General features: G+C 51.1%; 1 protein-coding gene across 2 annotated transcripts in view; it reads right to left on the bottom strand.

The window, feature by feature from the left end:
- Nucleotides 1–857: 857 nt before the first annotated feature.
- Bcar1 (BCAR1 scaffold protein, Cas family member) overlaps nucleotides 858–22,217 on the bottom strand; it is a 34,151-nt gene continuing 12,791 nt past the window's right edge. For both annotated transcript variants that reach the window (XM_028768722.1, XM_028768723.1), the window contains exons 2-7: nucleotides 11,417–12,049; nucleotides 6,194–6,355; nucleotides 5,889–6,005; nucleotides 3,709–4,806; nucleotides 2,986–3,075; nucleotides 858–1,777 (exon numbers count right to left, since the gene is read on the bottom strand). In XM_028768722.1, coding sequence (XP_028624555.1) covers nucleotides 1,265–1,777; nucleotides 2,986–3,075; nucleotides 3,709–4,806; nucleotides 5,889–6,005; nucleotides 6,194–6,355; nucleotides 11,417–12,049 — 2,613 coding nt within the window. In that variant the 3' untranslated portion in view covers nucleotides 858–1,264. The remainder of the gene's footprint in view (nucleotides 1,778–2,985; nucleotides 3,076–3,708; nucleotides 4,807–5,888; nucleotides 6,006–6,193; nucleotides 6,356–11,416; nucleotides 12,050–22,217) is intronic.

The raw sequence follows: 22,217 nt of genomic DNA, 5'->3' as shown, positions 1-22,217 counted from the left end.
TACCCCCTGTAAGCAGGATACTCTGATAGGCCCCTGGTGGGCATCTTATCCTGGGGCACCATGACCCACCCTACTGTCTCTTCAGCCTGTTATGTCCAGGTTTGGAAGGTACTAGAAGCTGAACCCATCCCATCTCTGCATCTGAGTAAAATCCAAATAAAACCAAGAGCAAATACTTGTGCCTTCACTTCTGTTCCCGGGCAGCTCTGGGGTAGGAGGCCAGGTACCCTCAGTGAGGCTCGTTGGTGGCAGATCTTGTTCACATAGGTAAGGAATCTGAGGCCCACATTCATATGCACAGTGGTCAACGCTGAGACCGCCAGGGTGCCGACCATACATTCTCGTCTTCTCTCTGGCCCAGAGGCTGCCAAAACTCCCAGAACACCAACCAGTTCAAGGCCTGTTGTAGGTCTCACACCTCCCAGCTTGTCTAATCTAAGGAAGACTCTTTGGGTGTCCCAGACTAAAGTTCTCTCTAGAGAACTGCATCGAGTTTGGTAACGACTGGAAGGTGAGGTTGTTTTGTGCAGTGCCTTAACTTGTAAACTTTCTCCTTGGGGTACAGAAGACCCAGAAGGTACCTTGATGCTCTGGGCCTCAGGCCCTGAATCTGTACCATGCTCCCAGGCACAAAGGACACGGCCTGGCCAGACCGCCCCCTGCCTTCCCCATAGGTCCCTGGGCCTTCATTTTGTTCTGAAGGGACCCACCTTCTGGGAAGGGACTTTCCTGTTCCTAAGACTCTTCACCACTTCCAGTCACTTTGGTGGGTCAGGGAGACACCCACCTCCCACCTAGAGACAGTCGTCTCAAGCACATCTGTAGAGACAGTCGTCTCAAGCATGTCTGTAGGCTCCTTCTCATTTTTAAAATTTTATTAAATGTAGACTATTAGTCAAATGATTGGAAAAATCAATAGTGAAAAATAGTTCTTTAGGGTTTTTTCCTTGGTGCAGAGGTGTACACCACACTGTACTTGCCTGTCACAGGGGGCCCTGAGGATTGAGGCCCATGTGCCCCAACCCTGGTGATGCCCAGCCCAGGCACACTCTTAGCCGGCTCCACGGCTTCTCTGAGGAGGCATCCCACATCCTGCCTTGATATAAATATGTACAAATCCCTGGACAGTTGAGGGCACCAGGCCCAAGGCAGAGCTGGGGTTACCTGTCCCCAAACCTGCAGGAGCTCTACTTTCAAGATGAATGCCTGGGTAGCTCAGACCATCCCTGCCCACTCCCCAGCCTCATATCCTAGGCCTCTGCTCTCAGGCAGCAGCCAGCTGGCCCAGGACACGGCGGAACTGCTGAGTGCTGTGGCCTAGCTCCTTGACCCTGTCCACCATGTCCTGGGCAGCAGAGGGGGATGGGTATTGTAGGGCAGCGGCCTTGGTGGTGGCCACGATGCCACGCAGGAGGTCACACAGCAGATTGCTGTAATGGGTCACTTGGCTTCGCACATCAGCTGCCTTAGCTTGCCGTGACAGTGTGTCTCCAATGAACACAAGCTTGTGTGCACTGAGAATGACAAACTTGCTGTGGGCCACAAAGATCTTGGGTGGCTGGTTGGTGGCCACTGCAGTGAAGAAGGCGTCCACTGCATCTGTCAGTGTGGTCAGGTTGGCCTCGCACTGCTCCAAGTAGAAGAGCAGCAACTGTCGGTCTGAAGGCCCCAGGCCTCCTGTCCGCCCCGGCACCAGGGGCTGGGCTGGTGTCCAGTTGGCCAGGTCATGGTCTATGGGACGAGACACCTCCTGCTCCAGTCGCTCAAACTGTTTCAGCTGTGGGAGGCAGGACACAGTTAGACTCTCAGCTGACAGACACGTGCAAACATCTGTACTCATGAGAGCACTGCTCACTGAAGCGGAGCGAAGCATCAGTGTCAGCAGCAGCATCACTGCCTGAGGACATGTGGGGAGAGGACAGGAAAGACGTCAGGCCAGCTTCTTCAAACAGGGGTGCTCCATGGCTACACACGTTCAGCTATTTTAACTATTCTTAGGGAGGAGAATTTTCCACATGTCATGGCTGGCTCTGCCTCCTGAGTGCTGGAATTACAGGAGTGTGTCTGGCTTATTTTAATTAGCATGTATTCCCTGTCACTTTCTATGTGGCACACACATCCCAAGCAGTTCACACACACCTCATTTACTTCCACGTCATACCTGTGAAGCAGCTCCCACCCACAAGCCCCACAGTGAGCAGCCCAGCTCAGGGTGGGGGAAGCTATCCCTTGCCTTCCTTCTCTACGTCCAGAGGAGGAGTGGGGAGAGAGGCTTTCATAGTTCCTCTGTGTCATTGTCTTCACAATCAAAACTGAATGTCTTCAGGATTTTTCAGAAATACTTTCTTACCCCGAGAAATGATTCAAAACATGTAGAAAACTGTGGCTAAACCCAGCACTGTCATTTGTAAGAATTGGATACAATATAAACATTCAACAATAGACATTACGTGGTCTATAAAAAGGAGTTAAGAATGTTAGCTGAGAGTGTGACAGCTTACAAGTGTCATCTCCAGCAGGCACAGGGAGGCACAGTTTGTGGAGAGCAGCTGACCAGTGGGAAGTCGGCTTCTGTGACTGGCTGCCAGTGTTTCTAGCTCTACAGTGTTCCGTGCTCTCTCTCCGAGGTACACGTTACTGACACTAACTACATCTGTGTTTTACTGCTGTGCCTGTAATGTCTCACGCACACTAGTAAACTGCTACAGCCTCAACTCTCTGATGACAGCTTCAAAATGAGCCACATCAGACCGAGTGGGTGGGGCACAGCTGTGGTCCCAGCTACTCAAGATGGTGCAGTGGGAAGATTAGTTGAGCTCAGGTGACGTTGGAGATGAGGCTAGGCAACATAGTGAGACTGCCATCTTTAGCCAGAAGATAGTGCTGGCCGTGATGCTGGGTGGTGACTGGCTGGACAGAAGGCAAGCAGGGCTCTCTCCCTGGAGGCTCTCACCGTGAGAGATGACGACTAGAAGCCTTACTTACCTGCTGCAGCTCCAGTTGGCCCTTTCCCTGCCGCATGATGTTGCCCTTTTCTAGCAGCTCCTTCTGGGTCTTCTCAAATTCCTCCTTCCCCTAGAGGAAAAGAGAAGGCCTGGACTGAGAAGTCTCTTTTGGGACAGAAGCGCTAGCAGGTCCCATGGGTATGAGGGCTGGAAAACCACCAGGTGGCAGTGTAAGTACACCGGTCCCAGGCACAGCTGGGCACAGGAGGGTTCCATGCAAAGGATGTCCTCACTCCACAAGGCCACGCCCTCCTGGAATGGCTCCCATACCAGAAATCAAATCCAAATCCTGCCCTTGGCCCACCAATGAAATGGGAATGCAAGTGTCTCTTCACAGGTCCGCTCTTCCCCACCTCCTCATTCCCCTTGTCTACTCCCCTGGATCCCAGTGTCTGTCTCCTCAAAATGTCTATACACAGAATGAGTTACATCTATGGCCACCAGAGAAGCCCATCCCCAAGGTTTCTGGAGTCATCCTGGTTAGTATTTCAATCCTCAAGGACACAGCCATGTTGATTATCAGTCCAAAAACAGGGCAAGATACAGGGAGGGCACCAGGGTTCACCAGCGGCCAATCCTGGAGCCCAAATTCCCTCTGACCACAGATCTCTCTATGTGGGATGAGAGGGGAATTGGGGTGTCAGGTTCCCTGCAACAACATGGCAGATCAGAGCTCTTGGGACTGGGCAGGGTGAACACTCACCTGCAGATGGACGTAGTCATAATCCTCCATCCAACCCCCTTCACTGTTCTCATACTGGCCGTCTGGAGAGTCCTGGGAGGTGAACTTTGGAGGTGAGGGTAGAGGGCGGGACTGGATGCTGCTGGCTTTATCAGTGGGGTTGGGGTGCAGGGAGCTGTTTCCTTCGGGCCCTGGGCCAGGGGCTTTGGTCCGTCTGAAAAGCAGCGAGGCATTGCCATGTAAAAAGGAGGCTAGCTGCTTGGCATCCTCAGGCACGGCCCGAGAGCAGGCCACCAGGCGGTCCAGGTCTTCAAGAGTGAATCCTGGACTTCCCCGGCCATTGTCAAGGACCTGACCATGGACCACCAGTGTCTGGTACACATCCTCCATCTTCTGTAGCTGCCGGCTGAGCTTGGCATGCAAGGTGCGGTCAGAAGTGTGGGTGGCATTGCTCACAGCACTGCGGGCGAACTCCAGGAGCTCATGGACTGCCCCGTGAACTGCTGCTACTGCAGCCTTCAGGTCCTGCACGGGAGGCTCCTGAGGCTCAGAGGTACTACGCCAGCCCCCAGGCCCACTGGCACTGCCCACCAGGTCCAGAAGGTGGGCTACAGTGGTGCTCACACATTGCTGCAACCGAGCCAGGGACTCCACAGCAACCTCCAGCTCCAGGGGCTCCCGGCCTGGCACCACTCCCTCCAAGGAAGATGCTGATTGGCTGCTGCGTGTGCTGCCCGTGCTGGAGGCCGACAGGCGCTTGCCATCCGTTGGGGCCTCTCGCTCGGCTGGTGGGGGCACAGCATACACACCATCGTCAATTACATTCCCATCAGCCACCTCAGGAGGGAGCACCCGCTCACGAGGCACGTCATACAGTGTTCCAGGGCCAGGCCGCCGCAAACCAGGGGGTACGTCATAGAGGTCGGGAGCAGGGGGTGGCACATCATACACGTCCTCGGCTGGTGGGGAGTCCGGGGGAGGCGCAGCAAGGATCAGTGGGTGTCGGGTCGGATCAAAGGGCTTGGGCTTGGCGAAGGCAGGGGGCACATCGTAGGTCTCCTCACGCAGCAGGGGGCCGTCAGGCACATCCTTGCTCACAGAAGGAGGAACATCATACACCTAGGGGATCAAGACTGGTTAAGGCTCTTGTCCATTGGCCCAGCAGTGGAACTGAAGGTAAGATGCAGCTGGTGTACACATCGAGCATGAGTCTTAGCTATATTGACTATAGCTAAGAGCCTAGCTCTGGGCCAGATGACTAATTTTCTGTGCCTGGCTATTCATCTAAAAGATGGGGAACTCCCCCACAGTACAGTATGAGGGCTGTCTGTGTTAGGTGTAGTGTCCAACTTTTACCTGCAGACATGTAGGAGAGACTTGCTACCATACTGCCAATGCTGCCTCTGTCAGCCTCACCACATCACCTGACGTCGTGGTCACTGACAGACTTTCTGTTTGATAGCGAGCACTTAGCTGGGCTTGGTGTTACAGTCCAGTCGGCTCACAAGACAACTCTGCACGACGACCGGTCCCCTTTCACACCCCAAGTGTCCTAGTTTGGAAGACAGGTTCTGTGGTCTCCTTGCTGACGCCTCTCAGAGCATATATTGATAAGAGCATGACTGAGGCGCAGAAGGGCAACTTTTTTTTTTTTTTTTTTTGATTTTCGAGACAGGGTTTCTCTGTGTAGCCCTGGCTGTCCTGCAACTCACGCTGTAGACCAGGCTGGCCTCGAACTCAGAAATCCGCCTGCCTCTGCCTCCCAAGTCCTGGGATTAAAGGCGTGCGCCACCACGCCCAGCTTTTTTCTTTCTTTCTTTTTTTTTTTTGGTGGCAACTTTCTTTTTAAAATTAATTTATGTATTTTATGTGTCTGTGTGTATGTCTATGCACCACAAGCATACTTGGTGCCAAGAGGTCAGAAAGAGGCATTGGGTCACCTGAAACTGCAGTCACAGATAGTGGCAGATATCTGACACTGCACGGATGCTGGGAACTGTCCCTTGGTCCTCAAGAAGAGCAAACAGTGCCTTGACCACAGAACCATTTCTACAGCCTGGGCATTCAGTTTCTCTATCTGTCTCCAGAGCAGGTAAGGGCAGAGCCAGGCTCTGCAGACAGCAGCCAAGCCAGGCGCACACACTCAGCCTTGCCGTCTCCACCTCTAGAAACCAAGGGCTCAGCACTCAGTGACTCCTTACCGAATGATGGTTGGACGGCGGTAGGCCTTTCTCCACACTAGGGGGCACGTCATACACATCCAACAAGGGGTCTCGGCCGTTGGGGCCTTTGACTGCCATAGGGGGGGTGTCATATACCTGGAGGGCACAAAAGAAGATGCAGTGACACAACTGTCAGGCAGACCTGGTCTAATGGGTAGAGTGGAGTCCCCAGAAAGCTACCTTAGGTGCTGTGCTACCCAGGCCTTGGCTAGGCTGAAAAAATGCAGCTCCCGAGCAAGGCCCAGTCCCTGCCCTCTCCCATGTTTCTGATCCCCGACACTCACCTCCTGGCCATACTGGTTGGGAAGCAGTCCTCGAACAGGGGGCACGTCATAGATGTCCTGGGGACCGGGTGCTAGCAGGTGGCGTGGAGTGTCATACTCATCCTGCTCAGTCTGGGAGGCCTCGTACACATAGCCCTGTCCCACCCGTGTAGGAACCACCACCTGGGAACAAACGGCAGTTGTACCACTGGCCCTGTGATCCACCTACAGGCCCTCAGGAGATTCCCTTGAGAGGTGGGTGAGACACACAAAGTAAGGCGGCTCTGCAAGGCTGGGATGGAGGCCCTGCTGCTCATTCCCTGGGTTCTCCTTTTCTGGAGTGGGATGCAGTGCTTGTGAAATACTACTGAGACCCCTAGGTTTTCTTTAGAGCTTCCTGGTTCTGGACCAGGAAACAGGAAGTTTCTACAGTTGGATAACCCAGTAGATTCCACAGAATGGAGTGCAATTATGGTTATACAGAGTCGACAAGATGGAATAGGAAGGATACAAAGGCCTGGCTCCAGAGGCAATGGCAGTGGGCAAGAGGCAGCCTGCACGGAAGCCCTGAGCACAGCAGGACCCCATGTAAGGGCTCCTGTGTCATACCTGTAATACTTCTTAGCCCTGCCTCAAAAATTCTGCTCAGCAAGAGAATGACATAATCACCATCACCTCTAGACTCTGGAGGCAAAGAATGTTGCCTGGAATTGCAGCAAGCAACCTTCCCCTTGCTCACAGCAGAACTTAGTGGGACCCTCGAGCATAACGACCTCAGAGCTAAAAGACACGCAAGGCTAGAATACAAGGCCAGCTACACGGCAAAGGATTCTAAGTGAGACCACAACCTATGCTCTCCGTACCCACACCCACGACTGCCTTGCTCACCTAAAACACCTGAAAGGGTAAGCCCTCAGTGGGAATCACTGGTCAGAGAGAGCCAACCCTTTCCTCCCCAGGGCCTTGACCCTGGGTCCATGTCAGTGGGCCACAGCAGCAAAGCTATGGCTCTGTGTGGAGAAGAAGCAGGGTTAGGAGGTACACTCTGGGATGATCACACACGAACCCCAGAGCATGCTGTCCACTGACAGCAGCACTCAGCCTGGGAGGAATGGAAGGAGGCCAGGCAGCCTCTCCTCCACAAGATTCTCCAGCCAGGCTCAGGGTAACCTCCCCCATGGGGCTCCCTGCTCAGCCTTCTCCACAGAAAGGCCTTTTGTTTTCTAATCAAAGGGGATGTCTGGGACAGGGTAGACTCAGGGCCTCCACACACATACCCTGCCTCCTTCAGGCTCAGTATCCTAGAATCCAACTGCAGCTTCAGCAGGCACACGCCAGTGCCATGTCTCCATTCCCAGCCCCCACAGCACACAGGCACGCAGCAGACCTGACCTGACAACCTCCCAGGCAGCACATCGGAGCTAGGCAGTTGACATTCAGGCCAGCTGGGCTGCTCTCTGGGCTCCCTCTGGCAGACAGCCTGGTAGGCTGGTGTGTGCACTAGTAGCTTCAGGGTCTCCTCTGTGGGGTGTCCCCAGCCACCAATAAGAGGGCCTGGGGGTGGAGTTGCAGCTGCCTCTCCAGACTCATCTCCCTGCTCAGGCCCCAGACTTGAGTTCCCCTCCAGGGTTATTTTTAGATGTTGGAACCTGCCCATGGCACAGCAGACTGGGGCTGGAGGGACGTGGCAGGATAGAGAAGCCTGTGGCAAGGCCTGAGGCTTCTCTAGGCCCAAAGCTTCCTAGGTGGGAATTCAAACCCCAAAGGGGCAGACAGAGCACCTCTCAGACATAGGCAAGCCTCAGCATAGAGAGCACCCCTGCCTTGTCAGCACCCATCCGGGCCTCATGTAGACAAGGCTGCAAGCACAGGCCAGAGGCTCTCACTGCCAGACCCCCAGTGGTTAGTCCTAATGTTAAAGAGAACCCCTATTCCTACATCGAGTCAAGTGACAGCAAGCAGCTATATTGGCTAGCAAATGTTTTTCTGTTAGGAATTTTCTGTTCGCAAATATTTCTCTATTGCTCAATAGAGAAAGCAGGGAAAAAGAGAGGCTCATTAGGGAACCGGAGTCATCAGAGAGCTCCCGAGCCCGGCTAATCACAGGCTACACTGCTCTGCACCTGATACCCCATTAGCAAGTCCTGGAGGGAGAGACAGAGACAGACAGACACGCATGTTAGGCTGGGCTGGAGAGGGTTGCTTTTCTTTCTAGCCTATTCCTCCCCACAAGTCTGAAGGAAAAGGGAGACTGAACCCAGAAGCACACCTCAGCTTGTCAGTTCTAAATGGGGATGAAACCTTCCGAGTAGCCCTGGCTCTACAGGACCAGGGCAGGAGTCCACGCAGCCTGAGTCAAGTAGGAGGAACAGAGACAAGAGGAGTCTCTTCTGGCTGTTCATCCTGTGTTGGGTCCCGCCCCTCCAGACAGCTTGGCTGCTTATCTTTCTCACTGCAAAATGGACAACATCTCACTAGCCTATGCCAGCTGCTGGCTCGGTTGCTCACAATCTATCCCTCCTCCCGTAGAGAGGTGGCCCATCCTTCTGGAAATGGAGTACAACAGAAACAACATGAGGCCTGACAGGTGCCTACCTGGCCGAGCAACCATCACCCTCTGCTGACCAGGAAGTGCTGCTTCCCAGAAAAACACACCTTAGTTTACATGTATTTCTCTCCCCAGGCAAGCTGTAGTTCCTGATCCAGGAATGCTCTTTCAAAAGTGGCCTTGCAGACAGATGCCTTCCCTGCTGGGGTCCTATCTGCATGTTTAGTGCCTCTGTCCCTCAGCCTTTCGCGCCCATGCCTAGCACAAAGACCCTGGGTACTTTGGACCTCGCTTTCTTCACATACACAGGAGATGGCCACTCTTCTGGGGGCATGCTCTCCTGGCCCATCCTTATCACTTAACTCCCACAGGGAATACACGAGATGGCACTGTCCCCTCAGTCCCTGGAATAAGGGGTCACAGTTTCATAGACACTAGAGGTTTTTGAAAGTAAGACCTGAAAATATAGGCACAAATGTGCATATTAGGTGTTTGCTGCCATACTCTCTGTAATAAAATCAAGCTACATGTTTTACAAAGAGAACATTAAAAAAAAAATAGAAAATAAGCCAGGTGGTGGTGGCTCACGCCTTTAGTCTTAGCACTCTTGAGGCAGAGGCAGGTGGAACTCCATGAATTTGAGGGCCAGCCTGGTCTACAGAGTCAGTTTCAGGACAGCCAGGGCTACAGTGTAACCTTTGAAGTAAAAATATATATATATACATATCTGAAAAAGACAAACAGAGAGAAGATGCTAGACAAAACGTGCTAACATTTCTCAGTGATTATCCCCCTAAGCGGGGATCTATCTCTAGACTTTCTCATACATTATGCATTTTCTATGGCAAACAAGAATTTCTTTCATGTTCATAAAATAAAAGCAGATGCAATGGCTGCCCAGCCCAGAAATGATAAAGCTTCTTAGGAATGGGCACAGGGCTTCTCTTCCTAAGCTATTGGTCGGGTCAGAGTCTCAGGAATACTGGCTTGGACGGCTCCACCACAGACAGGCAAGGACACAGGCTAGTGAGCCTTTGGGTGAGTGAGAGCAGGCTTACTCCTCCAGCCCAGATGAACAGCGGACCCAAGCTTTACTGCACGGGCAGAAGGCGAGGAACTGACTGGGGACGAGTGTGATAGGTGTGCACGTGCACTTGTGTGGGGAGTGTGGAGGGGATGAACCTTGGCCTGTCTCAAGGCTCACTGGACAGGTACTACACCTCTCCACAGGATACCCCTAGCACCACCCACCTCGTTGGCAGGGCCTTGATGGTAGGCTTTTATTATCAGTTTTTTATTAGCCAAGTGACTAAAGAGGCAGGTGGTGCACTAAGTGGGGTCCAGTGACTCAGGGACCGCAGGTGGTCAGACCTGAGAAATCTCATCCTCTACGGGCCTGCTCGGGCCACCTGGATGCCAAGCTTCTCTGTGGGCAGGCACGGGGTCATGCTACCTGCTTTCTAGCTGGTATCCATTAGGAGGTTTTGAAGACAAAGGCTCAATGCCATGGCTAAGCATTCGCAAGGCCAATGCCTCACCAGACATAGGCGACTCTGTACTAAACATTGTCAGAACATGACTGACTTAGCTGAGCCTGTGCTGTTCTCCTAAGGGCTGCTGTGCCCACCACAGTTGGCTGCTTCCACCAGAGCCTCTGGGACACCTGTCTGTTAAGGCCTTCTAGGGAATATGGTGGAGATTCAGGGACCTGGGCATGGCAACTCTATCCTCAACATCTGGAGGACAGGCCCAGGAATTCCATTCCCTAGTTTTTTTTTTTTTTTTTTTTTTTTTTTTGAGACAGGGTCTTCACTATGTAGCTCTGGCTGTCCTAGAACTCACTATGTAGACCAGGCTGGCCTCAAACTCACAGAGATCAATCTGCCTCTGCCCCCTGTGTGCTAGATAACTAAAGGAGTGTGCCACCAGGGCCCAGTTCTATTGCCTAGTTCTTAAAAGGCTTTGCTCCAGGAAAACAAGCCAAAATGAACATAAGGAAAAGTGGCTGCTGATTCAGTGTGAAGTCAGAGGGTCTCTCCTTCTATTTCAGTCCTGCTCATTCCATGAGCAGAGGGACAAAAGGAGGCATGGAGAAACTGAGGACACAAGGGTCCTTAGGAAGCAGGCAGTCTCTTTGGTCCTGGCCTGCTGTCTCGAGGTGCAATTTCCAAGAGGAGATGCTCTGCTCTTCTCAGCTCTCCCTCTGTGCTGTCACACTAAGCCATACAACTGCCTTTTCCTGGCCCATCCATGGGTTTTATGCTCTGCTGTATTTTCCACTCAGGTCACAGTAAATTGACCTCAATGTGCGCTGTGGCTGGCTCCTCCTGCCCGAGCTCTTCATGTTCAGCTTCAGTCACCAGGCCCCTGAGACTGTCCCTGGCTTGCTGTGCTGGCTTTTCCTGCTCACTTGGAACACAGGACACTCCTTTACACTTCTAGACCTGTCACAGGCTTGTAGCCTTTGGTTAACATTCTTCAACTCAGGGTAGCCTGCTGAAGACTTCCTCATGCTCTATGGCCACCTCAATGTCCCTTACTCACCCAGCTGCAGCAAAGAAATGGATACGTTTATCCAGATACCTCCCTCCTTGACCTCAGACCAAATACATAATGATACTGGAGTGTGGCACTGTGGTGGCCAGGGCCCTAGGCTAACCCCATGGGGTTTCACAGCTCTGCCAAGTTGGCCTTACCTTTGCCGGTGGCTTTGTTCCCTCCCAGCTGCGGTTGTCCAAAGATGGAGGGACTTGGTAGATGTCATGCCCTATGCCAGCGGAAGGTGGCACCTGGTAAATGTCCTGGGCTGGACTTCCAGGCCCTGGGGGCACCTGGTAAAGGTCTGTGGCTGGGCTGGGAAATGAGTGATGAGGTGTTTGCTTTGAGAATGTGGAGGTCTGTTTGGCTGGGGGTGACTGGAACTGTGGGTTGGGCCCAGGGGCTTGGTAGAGGCCTTGCTGAGTCTTGCTGGGAGTGGGTACCAGGTACACATTGTCAGGCTGGGGCTGGTATGCAGTCGGGAGCATGGGGCTGTACTGGGAAGCTGGAGGTACCGGAGCATGGACGCCCTGGGGGAGGCTGGGCTGGGGCTGTGGTGGGGTGGCAGGTGGGCCGGGTCCAGGCCCTGCTGGCTTCTTGTCATACATGCCAACCAAAATCTTGAGGCGGTTACCAGGCACAATGCCCTGGCGCCCATGCAGTGAGCAGAGCCACCAGCCATCCAGGCCCTGAGTGTCCCGCTCGAGCACTGTCATGATGTCACCCTTCCGGAAGGAGAGCTCATCCGGGGATTCAGCTACGTTGTCATAGAGGGCTTTGGCCAGCACATTCTGGGGAGAGAAGACACAGGTGGTCATGAAGGTAGGAGGACAGGGGCAGGCCTCACCCAGCTCCACCCACTCCAGAATCAGTAGGAACCAACCAGTTTTGGCTTCAAAAGGGACTTGGTCACATCTGGCAATAGCAGGAGACCTTTGCCCTGTCTATTAGGAGCAAAGTGGAGTTGAACCCAGTGTATCTCAGCTGAGCTGGGGGCCTCCAATGTGCAATGGCAGCACCTGCTGTCAGCACTTCAGAGACAGCTCAGCAGTTAAAGGGAGCTTCCTGCTATGGCAGAGGCACTGACTTAGGTTTCCAGCATTAATAGTGGATGGCTCAAGCCGGGCGGTGGTGGCGCACGCCTTTAATCCCAGCACTCGGGAGGCAGAGGCAGGCGGATTTCTGAGTTCGAGGCCAGCCTGGTCTACAGAGTGAGTTCCAGGACAGCCAGGGCTACACAGAGAAACCCTGTCTCGAAAAACCAAAAAAAAAAAAAAATAGTGGATGGCTCACAACCTAGGTTCAGGGGATCCAATGCCCTCTTCTGGACTCTGAAGGCATCTGTACTCACGTATGTATGCAGACAATACATACCACACATATTTTTTTAAATAAAATAAAATCTTTAAAATATTCCTGAAGTCTGAAGTCATATGACAGTCTATACCAGAAAAATTAAGGATGTGCCAATCCAGCCACTGGGTTACCAATGGGTTTAGTAGAGTCGAGAAACAAACTGACAAAAACAAAACAAAACAAAAAAAACAGTTGTGTTTCATTTCTTTCTCTTTCATTCTATCTCCCTCCCTCCCTCCTTTCTTTCCTTCTTTCTTTCTTTTTTTCTTTCTTCCTTTTTCTGTCTTCGTTTTTCAAGACAACACAGAGATCCACTTGCCTCTGCTTCCAAAGTGCTGGGATTAAAGGAGTGTACCACCAATGCCCAGCAACCACAGTTTCTTAAGATAAAAACACTGGGGACCAAAAAAAAAAAAAAACCAAAAACAACAAAAAAGGAATATTATCTTAAGTTCATCTACCAAAAAGCCAGGAATTACTGGAGAAACTCAAATGTGTCCCTTAAGCTGAGAAGTAAGGTCTGCTCCCCATTCTAGCGCAGAGGTTCAGACCCTTGTGTTCAGGACATCGCAATTCTTCCAGAGGAAGAAAATGATGGTTGGGGGAGAAATACACACATTATAGGAGACAAATGGTCATCATCTGCAGACCACGTGATCATCTTTGTAAAAGAATCAGCAACTGATGAAAACATCCTAGCAAGCACAGAACAACACAAGTCGTGTGCTTACCACTCACACCTTGCACAAGACTGGAGAGGACAAAATGTTTTTACTCAAGTAAAAACTGGAGCAAAAGGAAAACCTGCATCAAGCTCCCGGTGGGGTGACCTGCCTCTCTAATGCGAGGTCAGTGTCTTACATTCTCAGTGGCCTGCCCATCACTCATGGTTCCACTTTCCATGGTTTTAGTTAGTTATCTATGGTCAACCATGGCTCTAAAATACTAAATAAAAAATTCCAGAAATAGCAGCCAATCCTAAGAAGCATAATGAAAAAGCTCTTGCTACTCTACTCCACCACCCTGGGACCAGCGCATCCATCCTGCATGTGCTTCTTGCTTGCTAGTGATTTGGTAGCTGTCTGGGGTATCAGACCTATTCAGCTACTATACAGCTTACTATGTTAAAGTAAGCCCTACTGTAATGTTCTTAAAGCACAGGAGCAGTAACTCTTATATAATTTAAATTTGCCTAAGAGACGCTATAAAGGTGCTTCTGTTAAGTGAAAAGGTGAAAGTAAATAATTTATATTTTTAGAGGAACCAATCACTTAACTTTTATAATAATATATTATAATTGTTCTATTATTGTTATTAATCTCTTACTAAACCATATTTATAAATTAAACTATTATAGACAAAAGCCAGGCATGGCAGTGCACTCTTTTAATCCCAGCACTTGAGGGAGGGCAGAGGCAGGTGGAGCTCTGTGAGTCTGAGGCCAGCCTGGTCTACAAAATGAGCTCCAGGCCAACCAGGGATATATGGTAAGACCTTGTCTCAGACAAAAAAGAAAGAAAGAACGAAACAAACAAACAAACAAACAGAAAAGCCTATTATAGACAACACATACTGGAAAAAATATAGTATACACAATGCTTAATACTAATCTGAAGTTTTGGGGCATTCTTTGGAAAAAGTCTTGAAATGTACCCAAGACCGAGAGGGAAATAATATGAATTCATGTAATTTAATAGAGCGTTATAGTAATTCATCACAAATTATTATGTCATAGGGGTTTTTAATTTTATTTCTGAGGGATTCTTTTAGAATGAAATGGAGGAATAGAGGTCAACACATGAACAAGCCACTTCTAAAAGCCACATGCACTCTTTCCTAGCTATGAGGACAACGCAAAGCAGGGGTGGAGTAGGACAAGCGATGAGGAAAGGCTAAGACCCTACGACAGGCGAATGTAGGAAATTCACTGAAGGGAGGCACCCAGCATGGACCTGACCTGGCACCACAGACTACCAATCAAAACTCAAATACAAAAGGCCTAGTGCTGGGCAAAAAAAGTTAGCAGGAATTTGGAGGAGTTCATACAATCAAAAAGGAAAAGACAAGACCAAGAGAAAACCTACGATATACAGAGAGATCATCCAAGGGAAATCAAGACCTGCTGACGGATGCTCAGCTCCATTGAGCACAGACACAGAGGGTCAGGCCACAAGGTCCTTCGGGTGTTTAAGGTGTTTAAGGAAGTGGTGCAGACAAGAGTGAGTATTCACAGGGGAGCAATGAGGAGGTATAGGTGAGGCGGGTCAGCCCTTCCCTCTTGAGTTATAGTCACAATTATCCAGGAGCAGATCCCAGACATAGTACTACTGTGAGTGCTTCGGGGGCTTGAGGAAGATGCAACAGGAAAGACAGAGGCACTAGGCAAAGGAAAAGCAGCACTTCCCACCTTTACTGGAGCTCGAGTCAACTATGACAGCTGCTATAAGAAATGGCCTTTCTAAAATGGGCAGACGCTCCCAGAGTGCACTTCATGTGGCTCAGGACCTAAGTAGCCTGTGTTGGGGCTATGTGACGTGAAGCAGGAGGACAACAGTATGGCAGACATGGGAGAAGGCACAAGACCGAGCAGGAGGCTCCAAGACGGCCACTGTAACTGAGCAGTCCTGCTCTTACTGTCTCCTTGCCCAAGAGCTGGGCTTAGAGACAGCAGAGGGCAGGAGGAAGGCAGGAGTCTGGGCTGGGTGTGGCTAGGACATCTGTCCCCTTAGAGTATCAGAAGACTGCTTCAGCAGGGCTGACTGAGACCCCCATTGGGGACTCAAGAAGGTCAGATGTACCCCTCTGGCCTCCAGGTGAACATTAATTATGGATGACCTACAAGGTTCCTAAGTTTCTTGGGTCTGAAGACACAGAGAGATCTAAACTTAGAAATGGGACCTGGGCTTTCGCTACTTGCTGTGTGGCCTTGGCTACTTAGACCCAAGAAGTAAAACCATCCCCTGGCCAGGCTGGTGGTATACAACCTGCAATCAAACCAAAGCTAAACCAACCAAACAACAAAAACCACCAGCATCTTACAGACCTCAGCTCCTTCATGGAATCAATTAGGAGCTGGAATTCCAGGCAGCAGGAAGGGCCATGTCACTGGGACAAAAACCCAAAGTGGGAGTCCAGGCTCTGAAGCAGAAGAGTCCCAGAGTTGTCTCTCAGGCCTGCCACATTGACAGGTAAGGAGCGCTGGATGGAAGGGTGCCCCAGGAACCACAAGCTGGCAGCCATTGCTCCAGGACAGCCTGGAGTCTCCAGCAGAGGAGCCAGGAGCCAGGAGCCAAAAGGAACAAGTCCCAGGGAGGAGGCAGGCAGGCAGGCAGCCTAGAGAGGGCAGAGCCCCCAAAACTGCCACAGTCCCTGAAGTCTGGTCCCATCAGACTAAAGAAGTTCCAGAAGTTACAGTGCACTGAATAAGCTGGGCATAGAGTATTCCAGTACTTCTTCCAGCACTCAGGAAGCTAAGGCAGGAGGACTCAAGGTTTAGGTTAGTCTATAGTGATATCCCCACCCCCAAACTCCTCCATAATAAAACATCATTTGAAATTTTAAAATGAAGTGTCAGAATACCACTAAAAATATAAGACAAGCAGGGTGGATATTCTCTCTTCTTATTTACAAAATGTTCCAACTTGTATTTGATGAGTATTCCTTACTTTGAAGTTGAAAAAAGTATGTTTGAGGGGAAATCAATCAAAATTAAATCATTAAGAAACGCTATTATTCTAAATGCAATTTTTTTAAAGGAAAGGAAAAAAAATACTTATCCAGAAAAAGAAAATAATGGACCACCTCCCAGGTCTGGCTGGAACAGAGGCAGACAGCTAGTGTGTGCAGAGGCCAGAGCTCTAATGAGCAGGCCTGGGTAGGAACTACCTTACAGCCCACCAGACGCAGAGTCCCCATCCCCAAGCTGCAGACAAGAAAAACCAATTTCCCAAATATGGTCTGCAGCCTGCCTCCGGGAATCACCAGGCCCACCCTCCCTCAGTGACCCCAGAACACCAAGCTGCCTGGCTGGGTCCCCCTGGCCCCAGGCCTGGTGACCACAGGAAGTGCCAGCAGAGTGAGTCACAGGGAAATTCCCTCCAGCCAAGTCAAAGGCGGGTGGAAGTGTAGACAGAAGGGCCCCACTACTGAGTCCCCTCACCTCTATGACTGCTGCCCAGGCTCATCAAGAGGCCCCACTGAGTGGGTCTGGGAACACCAGGAGAGAGAGTGAAAGCATGAAGACTAGAAGTGTCTGCTGAGGAAAAGGTTCAGTGACAAACCATGCAAGAAAGAAACTGCCCAGTCCAGAGGAGCCACTTGGGCTCCCAGCCTCCCAGAGCTGCTCGTTCTACCTACAGCACAAGCTCACTGAAGGCCTGCCAAGTGCGCCTTGGCCAAGCAGGGTTTTAACTGTACAGTCAAAGGCAGCTGGAGCCAGGGAAGCACCTCATGGACTGGGCACGTGGCATCAAGAGCCTGGCACCGGGGGTTGCTCTGCCTGTGTCAGCTGGTGTGCTCTGGCCCAGAGCCCTTGCAGCAGCCTCTCTCCTGCCCAACGCAAGTCCTCAGCAGTGCCAGTGCCTGACCTACCGACTTTTTTAGATGGCCAAGCAAAGGGCTTTCAGCCTCTCTGCTTCTCCAGTTAGCTACTATTCAAGGCCACATTGCTCCCTCCCTCTCTCAAGTCACTGGAAAACAGCTCAGCCGCAGAGCAGGTCTAGCTCTCACCCCCACTGCTATGTGACCTTGGATAAGTCCCTTCTCCCCCAAACAACCAGACTGTTGAAGCTAAGATGACAGCTGGCTTCAGAAGATGGTACTTTTGTTTAACAACATTACCCTGGTTCCTGCTCTTGCCAAACTCCTAAAGCAGTGGTCCTCAATCTGTGGCTCACAACCCCTCTGGGGTGGTTGCATATCAGACAGGCTGCGTATTAGATATTTATATTATATTCATAACAGTAGCAAAATTACAGTTATGAAGTAGCAACAAAATAATTTTATGGTTGGGGGTCAGCACAGCATGAGGAACTGTGTTAAATGGCCGTAGCATTAGGAAAATTGAGAACCGCTGTCCTAAAGACAGTGTCCACCTGCATTCTTGAGGTCAGGTCAGCCCAAAGTTTACCACTGCAGTAAGGCGGAAAGACATCCAGCAATAATTTGCCATGTCTAGGAATGTAGCTCAGTGCCTAGCTTATGTGAAGCTCATGAAATTAATAACTGCCAAGATGGGGGGAAAAGTGAGATGCCAGAAATAATGAAGGACAAGACCTTTGCATATACGTGACTTTCCAAGGAAGTCATACTGTAGCTGACTTTACTGGCTAAGCACAAACACACAGAGACTTCTGGGACCCCAGAATGGCAGGTAGGCAGGGGCTGATTGCTCTACGACTCCACAGATTATCCCTCTATCATCCCAGGGCCAAGAAATGCCATCCAAATAGAGGCTTTCCATAGCCAAAGAGACCCAGATGGGTAAAAGTCCTGCCGCCTGAGCACTCCTGCTATGGAGATGCTTTCAGGCCCGAGCAGTCTGCCACGGGACTCTGTATTTGTAAGATCACAGGGATTCTGTGTCATGACTGGAGTTCGAAAAGCAGTCAGTCTCCTAAGCCCAGTTCCCCTGTCTCTATCAGCTGGACAGTCGTATGGCCTATGACATGCTATATATGTTATGTTCTAAACCCATAGTGGGCACAACTAGGACTCTAAGGGATGTAGAGCCAGGTTACACTTGTCTGTCTAGATCAATGGTTCTCAACCTGTGGGTAGCAAACCCTTTGTCAAACCTCTATTTCCAAAAATCATTGTTATGATTTATAATAATAGCAAATTGTTTAGGGGGGTCACCATGACATGATGAAACTGGATTAAAATGTCACAGCATTAGGAAGGTTGATGTTGCCAATTACACAGAAGACACCATGAAGGCTGCTGCCTGATTTGCCAATCTCTGGCCACCCACTCTGGGAAACTTCTGTTGCATCCTCCACCTACAGGACCCAGTCAGACATGGCCTCCTCTCCTCCTTCAAGAAGGCCCATGTCTGTCTTAAGACACCCACTTCCCCTTCTGCCCACCTCACATACCGACATTTCTTGTTACTAATTCTTGTTCCTACCACAAGCATGGGAGGCACAAGTCTGTCTTCAGCAGAACCCCGGGTGCAAGAGCAACCGGCCTGTCCATAAGAGGTGCCACAGCAAGTGCCTGCCGAGTGAGCAGAGCCAAGAGAACCCCTTAGCCTGATGCTGGTGCTCCCATTCCACACGCACTCGTACTTGGGAGCCAAGAGAGCTGCCCCACAGGTACTGTCTGTCTGGTTGCAAATGACTCTCACTGTATCTGGGGTCTGTGAAAGCCTCAGGCCCAACAGGGTCCAGCTAACCTTGAAATGCAGAAGAGCAGAGGGAGAGCAGCTGCAATGATGGCTACTCTTCTTAGCTCCAGCTGCCTTGGGGGAGTCCTGAAGTGCGGTGGGATTTCCCAAACCCCTGACAATAGGGCGGGGTGCAAGCTGGTGGTTTGAAGTACCAAGAAAAGACACTACAGTTTCCTCTGCACAGAGCCTTCAAGCAGTGCCAGCCTGAGCCCACTAACCAAAGGACCCTCGGCAGGCACGCCTCGTTCCACAACTTGTTCATACTTACTTATACAGCAAATCATGTTCTCAGTGGCCCTAAACCGGCTCAAGGTGGGAACTGGGGGAAGCAGAAAAGGAACTGGGCAACATGATACAACTGATAGGTTCCTGAGGACAAGAACAGTGAATTGATTGGCCTAGGCCAGAGGCCAAGCTCCTTCCTCCCATGATCACCTCACTAAATCTTCAAAACGACCCAGGACACTCAGAATTGTGTCTATCTCACTTGAAGGAAAGTGGAGGTTCAGAATGGGTACATCTGTCTCACCCATGCTCATAGAGACAAGACAAGTTTACAGAGGTAGGTCTAGGGCTCTGAGATACAAGTGGAAATGGAGAGTTTGGGGAAATGTTGAGCTTCACAGAATCCAGAGCATTAGTGGCACGAGCCTTTCCTACCGGGCCTAGTCCCACCCCCAGTGCATACACACAGGCACCCACCCCAAGCACAGAGCCTCACACACAGCAGGCACTAAAGAAACACTGGTTCCCTTCATACTCAGACCCACTGCAAATGTGAGCCAAGTTTATTTCTGGGATATTTTGTTTGCTTGTCCCAAAGAGCCCCACTCTTAGTGGTGGCCAATGGCTATAGGCCCAGTGACTGTGTGCCTAACGGGCAGTCACACTCACCATTCCTCTTCACTCATGCCCAGGAATCTACCTGGAGCAACATACAGCCATAAACCCACTGACTAGGGACCTGGCAGCCCTCCTTGCTCCAATCCAGGATCGAATGGAGCCCTGAGAGATGCTTTTTCCCTCCCTTCCATGTCCTGTCATCTGGAGTGGAATTCTAAGACAAACTAGGTTTGGCAGCATCCTGCCCTAGCATTCTCATGGGCAACTGAGCAACCAGTTCATGTCCCTGATATGCTGATAAGGAACAGGAGTGTGAGAACTGGTGCTCAAAATGGCCTGTGCATGAGCCCCACATTCCAGAGCCAGCTCACAGGAGTCAGTTCCAGCTCTGCCTTCCTCAGGAGACTATGTGCCAGGACATAGGCATGGAGGCATAATAGAAGGCTCCCAGCTCAACGTCTGACACTCCAGAGCCAAGGCAAAGGTCTGGAAATGGAAGGAGTCAAAACCTAACTGCATTGGGGGTGGCTACTGCCAGAGATTCCCCCTCACACACAGATGCTGATCTGGGCTCTAGAAGCAATAGCAAATGACTTTGTGTCGAAACCCAGCTATGGACTGGAAGCAGGTTCCTGCTTCAGCTCTTGCCAGGGTCAGACACTGCCTTGGGGAGTCTGGGCAGAGGTGAAGTGGCATAAGGAATCCTCCTGCCGAAGAATATGGCCTCTGCAAGCCCCCATCACAGCACGTTAGGGTGGGATGATAACAGCTGCTTCCTTCTCTGGCCCTAGGATTCTAATGGAGGACTGGTGAAACTGTCAGTGGGTGGGCTCTAGTCCACTTTTGTGACTTGGTGCCTTAGCAAAGCTCAGTATAAGACTGACCCTTCACTGTAAGGACAACATGGGGCCCAGAATAAGGGGAATCTCTATCCCTGACTCTGTCATCATGGCGGGATCCAGAGATCAGAGCAAAGGGACAGTAGTATTTTAGTTTATTCATCTTCAGGTCTGAAGGCCCCCAGAGCTTCGACACTCTACAGCCTGAACTGTAAGTAATAGCCTTTAGCAGCTTAATGTAGTTCATGCATATGAGGACCTCCTCATGCAGTACCACGTACGGACAGGGGACACTATAACAGAAACTGTTGTTCTCCAGCACACAGAACTTACCCCCTCCACTCTCTACCTCTCCTACAAGGCCTGACCTTGTACCTCACCTAGAGGTGGGAGGGTTTCACCAAGAAAACATGGAGCCTTGACTCTTCCTAGAGCTCAGAGGACCAGACAAGAGTGTACAGCCTCGTCGTTTGGGTCTGAGACCACCCCTCCACCCAGTGCATCTGCTGGAGAACGATCACCACTATCACTCCCCAGTATCAAGCCTGACCAACACTACCTCTTTCCAAAGGCCTCCCAGACTGAGAAGGTTGGGTTAGGGGGTGGGCAGAAGATAAAGCTGTCTGGACTTGGGGAAAATTTGTGGTGGGGCCTCTTAAAAGAATGGATGCTAGCAGAGTGCCATAGTAGAGCCTGACAGCTCAAGGCCAAGTTCCCTCATCCCAGGCACGGAGCAGGGAGCACAAATGCTACAGTACACAGAGACCAGGTTGCTTCCTCTCTCTGCCTGTTTCCACACTTAAAACCTTACAACCAGGATGGGGGTCAGACTCAAGGGGATCTGTCTTGTGCAGACAGATCCCCTTGAGACACTGCTTTGGCCAGACCTAGGCAGATCACACTTCACTCACTCTCCTGTTTAAACACAACCACTAATGGCCAGAAGCTCCATTCTTCCTCCTCTGAGCAAAGGTAACTTTACAGGCACAACCTAGGGACTGCCTTACCCTGACGTCTCCACCCAGTTTCCAATGGGTTCCTTCCTTGCTCAGGGCAAAGGGGAGGTAAGTATTAGTGCCAGGAGGGTGTGCCGGCAGTTACGGCCAAGGGCTCCCTTCCCTAAGGCACCACCTGGCTTCTGGCTCCTGATCTTCTAGTCATCCACACCTGCTATTCTGGCCCGTCAGCCCAGGCCGGTCACCATCCAACTCTCCACCCGGAGAAAGGAGGGCGTGTCCCCTGGCGCAAGACAATCGGAAACTTTCTCACTTAGCAAGGAACGGACACATGGTTGTTATGTATAGGTGACTAAACTCACAGCAAACCCTACTACGGGAGTGTTTCTCAGCCTAGACCTTTCTACAATCCAGAGTTGTGAAAATAAGCTGCCGCCTTCACTGCGATTCTCAACTCCCCCAATCCCCCCCCCCCCCAGGTTCTGACCTGTCGCGGCTCGCTGCCAGTTTGCAGCCCTCAGCAAATCTCAGTTTCTCAGTCCCTCTGTGTACCGCCTCGGCTTAGCCTCAGGCAATC

The sequence above is a fragment of the Grammomys surdaster genome, unplaced genomic scaffold, assembly GCF_004785775.1.
Source record: "Grammomys surdaster isolate TR1022 unplaced genomic scaffold, NIH_TR_1.0 187, whole genome shotgun sequence".
Classification (NCBI taxonomy): Eukaryota; Metazoa; Chordata; class Mammalia; order Rodentia; family Muridae; genus Grammomys; species Grammomys surdaster.
The sequence above is the reverse complement of the archived record's forward strand: the minus strand, read 5'-3'. Positions and strand labels throughout refer to the sequence as shown.